Raw genomic sequence first — 10,946 nt, forward strand, 5'->3', positions numbered from 1 at the left:
TGCTACACTTCAACATCATGTGAAGAGCCCTAAGTGCTTCAATTTTAAAAAAACAACTATTAATTTATTTTAGCAAATGCACTCCCTCCCCCTACTGTGCATAGCTGAGTCTTTTTCAAATTACACTTAATTTCAAAGCAATCTTGCCAAAGTGTATTTTCTCACTTAAATTGAAACTTTATGTCACTAGATAGCTCTGTCCTCCAGCTTCAAATTATAACCAACTAAATTAATACTGTAATTTAAGTGAAATGAAAGTACACTTAAAGTGACTTATTTTATCATCGCTAATTGAAACCAATTGCTTGGGTGGTTGGATGGAATTTGTAGTGGAATAGCATGGTTAATTTTTCTTCCCACTCATGCTAATCTGAGAGTAAATCAAGATAAATGAGTAGATTAACGTCCAGGTAACTAGCACCAATCAGGAGAAAATTGATACACGTAGTCATCAAGTCTACACTAACTTGATGGCACATAATCAATATCACTCAAGGTTAATTTATTGTATTAATTAATTATATTATTTATTAAATTATTTATATTATTTATTATTTATTTATTGTATATATTAAAAAGGACAAAATTAATCTCCCAGATCTTTGATAAATGGTTGAGTTCACAGATTACAAAGCTACATGTTTGGTCTAGTATGTTATGACTGGGAATCCAATTGTAATAATTGAAAAACCATGCTTAATTGGTATGAACCTAGATAACTATTTTCAATAAGCTATGGTTTTATTTTTAACCATTTTAAATTATGAATTAGCATAACTAGGAAAATGTGTGAATGTGCAAGTGCTTGGATCAGAACTCCAAATGATAGCTAATATGGTAAAAAATTGGTGCAGATAAGCAGAAATATTCAGAATTTTGCTTAGTTATATCAATACAAAAATACTTCATCCCATTAAGGTGGATCTACAATTCATTTTCTCCATGTAAATAAGAGGCACTAGGACTCTGAAGATTCAGGGCAAAGGTCAGTGACCTCATTCTGGCAGGACAAAGGCTTTTTTTAAAAAAAAAAATACTGTACAGCTGTTTCCTAAGGATCTAGGAACTATTCTCAAAAACTTATGTTTTAAGAAGCAATCCATTTCTTCCTGCTATAAAAATATCTTTAGTGCAAGCTCTTTACTTCTAGAATTGTAGTCTTGCATGCACTTGGGATGTTGAAATCCACTTAATCAATGCAATTAAAAAACAAGATGGAAAAATGGCATCGGATTTTAATTGAGTATGCCACTGTCAGATTATGTATGCTTCTAAAGGAGTCCTATTACAGTACTGTAGGCCTGAGTGAAGTAATTTTTAGTTAGGCCAGTACTCTTGTTAGGATCCAGGTTGTTTAAAATGCTAATATTTCCAACAGCTGTAGTTCAAAGGAAAATACTTACATTTTTTTCAGAACAACAGACATACGTTCATTCAATCAGTCACAATCAAGAAGCAAAGAATATCTCATGAATGTAGTCATAGAACTTTTTAATACTTTATCAAAAAAAATCCTGCATATACAGCTAAGATGATTTAAAGTAAACTTCACATGTCTTTTCTTTAACCAAATCAACATAGTGTTTTGTGTATTTGTTTTAAATAATAAAATTCTTAGTACCACTGTTAAAAGTTGTCAGTGGGGAAGGGGATTAACTCAATCAACTCTCTGAACAGAGCACAGGTTATTCTCACACACTTGAAGTTGGCTGGTGAAAATAAGTGTACTATCGTTTGAAATGAGCCCAAAGATGGCACTTAGTGCTGAAAAAGTAAAACAAAAATGACAAAAATGTCACATTCCTTAAAAAAAAAAAAAAGACAGTGTTTCCACTCGTTTCTTGATGCAACAACAACCCCAGAAGATGTTACAGTGGCTTTACATAAGTCATCAGTTATACAGAAACAAAGATGCACAACCCAGTCAAAAAGCATTTCAAAGTCCCATTGATGACTATCTGGTGAAAGTTCTTCAAAGGCTCAACATCAAGGGGGGGGGGTGTTAAAAAGTGTTCCCCTGGAAAGTGCTTAGCTGGACTGTGCTCAAAATGAGGTTATGATGCAAGGGGTTTTGTAATGGTACAGTTACACTGCACCTCACAAGTGCATTAAGGTGTCCAAATAAACACCCTCATCATTGTGCAAAATAGGTTCTTTTGCAATAGAAGTCAGATTGAAACAGGGTGGGGAGACAGAAAGGAGGGGATCCAAACCATATCAAGGACAGCAGGCACCAGACTGTGGGAAGTTTGGGGATTCTCTAACCCCAAGCATATTATCCCATTCTTCTGAGAAGGGCTATTTCCAGAAGGAAAACCTTTTCATCGTGGAAGGGCTAGGAAGAAGACAGCCCAATCCACTCACCCCCACCCTACCCCATAAAAATTAGAATCAGTCTCAAAGAGAGCAAGGTCCCAGTCCAGTGTCAAAGAAGCCCCATCCTTTCCTTGCCCCAATTCAAACAATTGGCTATGTACAACTCAGCAGATACCCCTCCCTCCCTCCCTCCCTCTCAGCAGTTCTCAACGCAGGACTCTCTTCCCAGCCTGAAGGAAAACACCGATTGATTGCAGGGGGGGATCCCGACCTAGGCAAATCTGTCCACCAGCCTCCTGAGGGAGGAGCAAGGCAAGAGCGCAGCTATGGTCTTCCGATCTCTTCCTGCTGTTTCGTGGGAGATCTAGGCGCGGCGAGGCACCAATAGGAAGCCCTCTCCAAGCAAGGAAAAAAGAAGAGCGCCTTCGGTCCGTGGAAGCCCCACGACTGTCCTTCGCAAATGCGAGCCAGGCTGAAAAGCCAAGCTCACCAAACAGGAGTTGCATCAACCGGTGGGGGCCCCTTCGTGGAAAATCAGCGCTTCCCACGTCCGAGCGGGCGCGCAGCTTGCTCTCTCACCCCTCCCCGAAGAGTGCGGTCCGACCCCTCCCCGAGTTTGTTCTTGCGTGCGACTCTCCGTCGGGCTTTAGGAGTCAGCCCAGTCCCTTGACGCCTGTCTCTCGCCCCCTCCCCCGGCGTCCGTGGTGTATTATAGCACTTTGCAGCAATTGATGCAACCGTTCTGAGTGCCGTAGCGCTTCTGCAAAGCCGCTCTCGTAGCCGTCTCAAACACCTCCCGCACGCCTTCCTTGGTCTTGGCCGAGCACTCGAGGTAATCGTAGGCTTGGATGCGAATGGCCATGGCCCGGCCGTCCTCGGTGCGGACGGGCTCCTGCTTCATGCGCGCCAGCTCGTTGCGAACGTGCTCGTCGTTGCGCAAATCTTTCTTGTTGGCCACCAAGATGATGGGCACGTTGGGGCAGAAGTGCTTCACCTCGGGCACCCATTTCTCCGGGATGTTCTCCAGTGAGTCGGGGCTGTCCACCGAGAAGCACATGAGGATCACGTCGGTGTCCGGGTAGGAGAGAGGACGCAAGCGGTCGTAGTCTTCCTGGCCTGCCGTGTCCCAAAGCGCCAATTCCACCTGCTTGCCGTCCACCTCGATGTCAGCCACGTAGTTCTCGAAGACGGTGGGCACGTAGACTTCCGGGAACTCGTCTTTGCTGAAGACGATCAGCAGGCAGGTCTTCCCGCACGCCCCGTCTCCCACCACCACCAGCTTCTTGCGGATCGCCGCCATGGCCAGGGTCGCCAACCCCGCCCTGTTCTGGTGCTCCAGCAGGGAGACCGAAGCGCTCTCTTCCCGGCGCCTGGTCGCTGCTACTCCTGCTCTTCGCCTTTTCGACAGGGCAGCGTGGCAAGGGCAGCGGGCGGCACTGTCTTCTCCGGGCGCCGGAGGGAGCGACGGCTCTTCCGCACGGCTTAGGCAGGGGGGAACCGCCCACTTCGCCCGGGCCTCAGTTCTGTTCTTGGCTGGCTCCTCTGGTGCCTTCTGCCTGCTTGCATGGAAGGAGGAGTTCGTCTCCTTGCTCTCTTCTGCCCCGGATTCCCTTCCAGGGGACGCGGAGGCAAGACGGGAGAAACCGAGAGCACAAGAGCAAAAAAAGGGGCGGCAGTTTTTCTGCAAGTTTTGCTCCGGCTTCCACCTTTTCTTTTTTGTCCAAAGAGTGCTCCTGCCGCCCAAGTACTCGGTACTTTATGCCATAGCACCGCGACAGTCGGACGCTGGTATTTAAAGGGGCCGGCTACTTTCTTAATATAGCTGGCCAATGGAAAGGAAAGGGATGATGTCATTGGTTTGGAGGAGGCGGATGATTGGTGGAGAGTATTGCAGGCGCTGAGGAGGGGGAAGCAGGAAGTGACTGACAGTCGATCATGAAAGAGGGAGGGGTCTTGTCTGCGATTTCGAGAGCTGCTGAGATTTTTTTTTTTAATAGATCCGAAGCAGAAAAGAGGCTTTAAATCTTTGTCTGCTCCCCCCCCCCTTCCGCCTCCCGATGGATGCGCTTTCAGGTTCTTCCAAATTCCCAGCTCCGATCTGGAGAGATTTTGTTTTGTTTTTTTAAAAAGTTTCGTCCAAGGTAAAAACACATTTATTCTCTCCTTAGCCTTCCCATCTCGCTCTCGCTTCCCGTCTCCCCCCCCCCCCGCATTCGTTGTATAAACGATAATATTAGCTCGGCTTAGTCGTTCAAGAAAGAACCACAAAAGATGGCTTAAAAAGGCTCTGTGTGTTTTCTTGATTTTAGAGCTTTACTATACAGTACTGTATTGTTGTATAAAGATACCACAAGCTTTAGTCCGTCACTTGTTGCTACCGTAAGTCCACTGAATTCAGTTCGAATCAACCCTCCAATTTAAACTGGAGTAGGTTAAGAGAGGTTATGAAAGTGCTCTGGAATATATATTTATATTATCATCTAAACGGATATGATCTATATAATTCTGCTAATAGTTATGGCCCAGCTCTCCTCAAAATGAAGTAATGTTTTGCAATATAAAGTCAGGGCCCTATCAGTCTTGTTTATGTAATGGGTGTCAAATCACATAAAAAGAGAAGTTTATGCTGACATCCTCATTTCTTTTTTCCAGAGATAGCATCTCCCTTTTCAAAACTGAACATTCCAGGAGTATTTTATTTTCTCATTCTGCATGTATGAGAAAAGTAAACTTTTTTTAAAATCAACAACAACTACTACTACTGTACTCCTTGGGATAATGGAGAAAACCTATCTACCTAGTCCTTAAGAGTCAACAACCACTTGATGGCACATCATTATCACCACCACTGCCACCTTGGGATCATCAAATGTAGCCACAATAGCAAAGACATTAAAGAAAAAATAATGAAATTCAGCTCCTTGGGAATTATTTAGAACTCATTTGAAATAAGAAATTCTCAGTTCAGTTTTAAAGCAGAGTTTTGTGTTTTGTCTTCGACACACGATGGTATCAGAATGTTAACAAAAAATGAAAAATCCAAAGAGCTGTGACTCTAGTAAATCAACATACTACAGTAACAATACTGAGTGCCACACAGAATCAAGTAAAGTGGATTTTGCCATACAGAAGCTGGTTGTAACAATCTTCAGGGCTGCATTGCTGTAGACATGCTTACTTCTGAAGACCAGCAGAATATTTCAGATTAAGCGTCAGTCACAGGCTCAGTTGGTGAGCATTTGAGTTCAACTCACAGTGGTTCTGTATAACCTGTGGGCTCCCAATGGTGAGGCCCGAGTAATTTTGTTTAGAGGACATAAGCAGCTTCAACTTATCCTTGATTCTATTATTATAGCCAATCTGAATAAAAAGTACTCTCAACCTTCCTGCAGAGTTGATTTCTTAGTCTGGTCTGCCTAATGGGGCTCATATCAATCTTACAAACCTGATTACATTTGGTCTCCTCCTCCTCCTAGCTTAGTGAATTAGGGAGGTGTCTGAAAGAGTTGCTTCCATATATTATCTGTCTTGTAAACTGAAAATACATTTTACTCATCATCACCCTGGCAATGCATCTTCCATATGCCCATCAAGGTCATCTTCCTTTCTTTCTGCATAGAGACCACTCGCTCCTACTTCAGTCTATACCCCTGTTATCAGATTCATTTTTGCCCATCTGACTAATAATAGGCATGGAAGAGGGGGTTTGCTGAGTGGAAGCGAAGGAAGCATTCCCTCTCATGTCACTAAGCCAGGCAACCAGACAGGTGGCTAAACCCACTAATCTAAGCAACTGTCTAAATATTGCCCTATCCCACTCCATATTAGGGAGAGTGGTTGATTCCCCCCCCCACTCTGACAGGTGAAGCTTAATAAAAACATAAACAAAGCTGGAAAAATCTACTTATCTCTTCACTAAATGTGACCCACAATACATATGTAAGGTTAGCACCATTTTTTTTTTTTGTTTCATTACTCTGTTGAATAGGGATTGGCAGTGGGGAATACATCATCTTCTACCGATTAAAGCAGGGCTTTTCAACCAGTGGTACGGGTACCACCTGTGCTACATGGGCACCTGGCAGGTGGTACGCGACCATCCTAGAAAAGTGGTAGCGATGGAGGGGAATGAGCTGACCCGGTTGGAAGCATCACACAAGCCTGAGTGAAAGATGGCTGGAGCTGCAGGGCTTTCAGGGCTCAGCGGAAGCGCCAGGATCAGTGCCGCTTTCCAGCTGATCAGTGCTTCTTCAGGGCTGTCAGGGCTCAGTGGAAGCGCCAGGATCAGCGCCAGGTTCCAGCTGGAGCTCGGCGCTGATCCTGGTGCTTCTGCTGAGCCCTGAAGAAGCACCAATCAGCTGGAAAGCAGCACTGATCCTGGCACTTCTCCTGAGCCCAGAAGAAGCACCAATCATCTGGAATGTTGCGGCATCTCCAGGGTCTTCTGATTTACATACAGATGCTTGGCAACTGATTCATATTTATGACGGTCACAGTGTCCCAGGGTCATGTGAAGTGACCAAAACCTGCTGCAACCACCCAGCAGATGGGGGGAATAAAAACCAAACACCCCCACCCCACCCCCGCTGCCAATCCTCAACAGAAATGCTCACAACAATGAAAACCTTGGACAGGAGGAAGAGCGCCGCCGAGTGCTGTCTTGCTTGGCTGTGGCTTGGGGGGCACTTTTTTCAATGCCATTGTAACTTTGAACATCCACTAAGCGAACTGTTGTAAATTGAGGACTACCTGTACTTTATCACTTTTTTCCTTTTTTTTTTTTGACACCTTGCTAGGCAACTGGTGATACTCGGATGTTGCGATATTCTAAAAGTGGTACAATGGGTGAAAAGGTTGAAAAGCCCTGGATTAAAGGACTAGTAGAAAGAATTTGAACCAGCTGGGAAGAAGATTTGTATTCTTCCCAGTAATTATTTTCTCTTTCAGGAATACTCCCTCTTAATCCAACCTCCACCCTCACTCCTACAGAAGGCCACTCTGATTCTTCCCCATAGTTCTTTTTAACCCTTTATCAGTTTCCACCCTCTGGCCCATCCCACTTCTATTTCCCCAATGATGGGCTATTTCCCACTGAATTGCAGTGGTCCCATTTCCTCCTACCATCCATGTTCTTCCTTCCTTTTGCTTTGTTTCTTGTTTTTTCCAAGCAGCCAGCAACAAGATGGGTTTTAACCCTCTATTATAACCTTTGCTGCTTTTGAATGTCTTAAAGTTCACATAGAGTCTCCCAAGGTGCCCAAGGTGTAATGAAGTTGGCAATTGTTGAGGACCAACATTGCAGTCATCAATTTTTTAAAAAAAAAATGTTTGCAAATAATTGGTTTTAGAAGAGCATTTCACAGGAGCAGAAATAGCTGTTCGCATGCAACATGTAGCTTATCCCCCATTAAACATTTAAAAAAATATTTCCCCCTTCTTTGCTTCTAAAATAGCAGATTGTGGTTGTATTGGAAGGAAACTCTTTGCCCCTGTTCAAGATCATCACCATTTGATCAACTGATCACCTCAAGTGAGAGTGAGTGAGTGAGAGATTCAATGGCAGCAACTCTTACATAAAAATAAAATATTTCAGGATAATATATAAATAACTTAATACCACTGAATTAATATTATTGTCATTAGGTATGATATTCATTCAGCCTGGCTTGTGATCACACATGGACCAGCAAATAATCTTTTAAAATCATGCTAAAGAAATAACGTTTGCTTTGTCTCGATATACTAGTTTCACCAAATTCTCTACCAGCCCCTTGTTTTTTCCATCACCAGTTACAGCTCCTTCTGTTCCCAAGTCCCATGTTTTCTCCTTAGTTCATTGAATCATGGTGACACAATGTACATAAATATTAATACTGATATCCCACCTTTCTAGCCAAAATCTTATTCAAGATTGCTCAGAACAAAAAATAAATGTAACTAAGCTGGCATCTGGGGAGAATGATTTATGAGAGACAGTTGATTGAATGGTGGATTGTTGTTGTTATGGTCAATGGACTGGAAGTGCATGGCTGGACTGATGGTTGTGGTGGTAATTTTTTTGGGGGGGGTGAAATCTTAGTGGGCAGCTCTGGCATGGGCCCTGGCAGTATTAGAACAGGTCACTGATTATGGGGAGATGTTAACTGTCACCCTATAGCAGAGGTGGGGAACTATGGTGCCTTCATGACTTCTGGGCTTCAACTCCCAGAATACCTGTGCCAGCATGGCCCCCAAGTCCCCAAGTCATAAAAGGGCCATAGTTCCCCACCCCTGCTCTACAGAGTAGATCAGACTAAGAACCCCATGCATAAAGACCTAAAACTACTTTTACTGGAACAGCTATAATAACAGAATCCTGCAAGTCTGAATGTGCTTCCCTCCTTCCTCACTTTATCTTTGTGTGAAATAAGGAGCGGCCATCTGAGGTGGTGTTTTTTTTTTTTTTTTTTCCAAATTAGATTCTTGGAATAGACTTCAGCTGTTCTTGCTTGATTGTTGCTTTGTTAAACAGATCTTCCTATTTTCCTTTAAGTCAGTGTTTCTCAACCTTGACAATTTTAAGGCATGTGGACTTCAACTCCCAGAATTCCACAGCCAGTATGCCTTAAAATTGTCAAGGTTGAGAAACACTGCTTTAAGGCCCTTCTTTATGTCAGTGTTTTTCAACCTTGGCAACTTGAAGATGTGGGGATTGAATTCCTCAGTCAGCATGCTGGCTAGGGAATTCTGGGAATTGAAGTCCACACATCTTCAAGTCACCATGGTTGGGAAACACTGCTCTATGCCCTCTCTATTAACAAAAGGACAATGGCCTCCTGGTTCCAGGGAAATGGAACCTTGGATAATGTCCCTAACTCTAGTTCAGACCATTCTTGTCAACATTGTTATGGAAGAGATCTATTTAGGGGCTTGCAATTTTGAAGAGTGTGGATGACCAGGAGGGATGAGAAACTGATGGGCAGAGCATGCCAGTCCTCTCACAGAGAAAGATGGTCACAGGTGCAATGTTGAGGAGGCTGGGCAGCAGAAGTGATCAAGCAATAACTGCATTACTGGCCTGAGCCCCATTGTTGCTCAGGCATGGACTTTCCATTTATTTATTAATTAAACTTAGAGGCTGACCAACTTTAAATGAATATGGGTAGTTTACATTTAAAGATAAACAATAAAAAAATCACATACTTTGGGACAAACCACACCCCATATACCATAAGATGCAACCAATGAGCCATACTACTACCCTATGCAAACCTTAGGACAACAGCCAAGTTTTTAAAGATTCAGGAAGATTGTCAGGGTGAGACTCACACAGAGCCAGAGAGGGAGGCAATTCCAAAGTGCACAAACTCTGACTGATTTTTGCACGTTGCCCCAATGATGCATTATGATACTCATCTTTATTTTTTATTTAATTTTGCTTCTTTTTATTGAATTACATGGAAAGTGTGGTCAGTTGGGCAACCTAAAAAAAAATCTTAGCTTATAAGCCAACAAACAAATGAAAGTCTGTCAGTTGTTGCTGAATCACAAATCAGCAGTTCTAACCAAGGTGGACAGGTGCAAAAGCTGCTGAGAATTGTAATTCTACAATGTTTAGAAGACTGTGTATTTCTAAATCCTGATATAAAATTTAATAAATAAAATTTATTTATGAATAAAAGAGGTAGTACAATAAGCCAATGAAAAGAGAGTTATCTTATAAAGTGCCTTCTATGTTTGGTCTTTTTATTCCCTTACTTTACCTTTCTCTTCCTGCTCCTTAACCCTTGCATGGGGTTTATTCATAGCTCTCGGTAAGTGCAGCTTGAAGGTGCTATACTGAACATTTTTAAGGGTGACTAATTTCATGAGTAATCTGATGCCAAACTAGTCTTTCTCTTCTTTGATGATATATCTTATTATAGGTGTGATGGCAGCAACTATGAAGATATTGCAGAATTACGCAGTTCCTCTTGGTGACTTTTGACTGCTATATGCTTGTCTTCATAATTAAGAGACACTTGGAAATTGTCTTAAACAGGAGGAAGTTTTTTTTCCAAGCAAAATTTCCATAGACTCTTCTTTAGCAAAATTTATTGGGATGAGAGGAATTAAGTGTTGGACTAGGAATAGGGAGACTTGGGTTCTTATCTACACTCAACTACAGAAGTTCACCAGGTGACTTTGGTTTACTCAATCACTCTTAGCACAAACTAACTAGTAGGATATTTATTGTGGCAAAAAGGAGGAAAGAGTATTAAGCATATCTACTTAGGTAGGATATAATCAGGCAAATAATCTCTTATTACATTAGGGAAGAATGTAATATTCTTTCTAATAGCCATTTTTGTGAACTGATAAGGAAAAAGCTTGCAGCTGGTTGTTGACATAACCATCTGCTGAAAGTATCAGCTGGAAAACTCGCTATTACAAGGGACATTTGGGTTTAGGAGCAGGGGAGATTACGCACAGGAGATCAGATGCAAAGCTAGGAGGAGAATACCTTGCTAGGAGTGCTTGGCAAAGCTTCTTTTTTCCTATGATAGGACATTCCAAATTATATCAAGAATATATCTTTGGAGTGACAAAGACAGAAGATAAGTGCTGATGGTAGATATTGGCCTGTAACTTGAAAAGAGGAGCTTGCCTAA

The 10,946-nt window shown here is 42.5% G+C and overlaps 1 protein-coding gene across 1 annotated transcript; it reads right to left on the minus strand.

Moving 5' to 3' along the window:
- Positions 1-1,474: 1,474 nt before the first annotated feature.
- RHOB (ras homolog family member B) lies at positions 1,475-4,299 on the minus strand. The gene has a single exon (XM_039350813.1). It carries the CDS (start codon positions 3,614-3,616, stop codon positions 3,026-3,028), a length of 591 nt encoding a protein of 196 aa, XP_039206747.1. The 5' UTR covers positions 3,617-4,299; the 3' UTR covers positions 1,475-3,025.
- Between the last annotated feature and the right edge of the window lie 6,647 nt (positions 4,300-10,946).

Source organism: Crotalus tigris, unplaced genomic scaffold (genome assembly GCF_016545835.1).
Source record: "Crotalus tigris isolate CLP2741 ecotype Arizona unplaced genomic scaffold, ASM1654583v1 scf7180000018357.297301, whole genome shotgun sequence".
In the NCBI taxonomy this organism is placed as follows: domain Eukaryota; kingdom Metazoa; phylum Chordata; class Lepidosauria; order Squamata; family Viperidae; genus Crotalus; species Crotalus tigris.

Excerpts from the sequence above, each read along its gene's own strand:
- RHOB (XM_039350813.1), bottom strand. The coding sequence starts at position 3,616 with ATGGCGGCGATCCGCAAGAAGCTGGTGGTGGTGGGAGACGGGGCGTGC.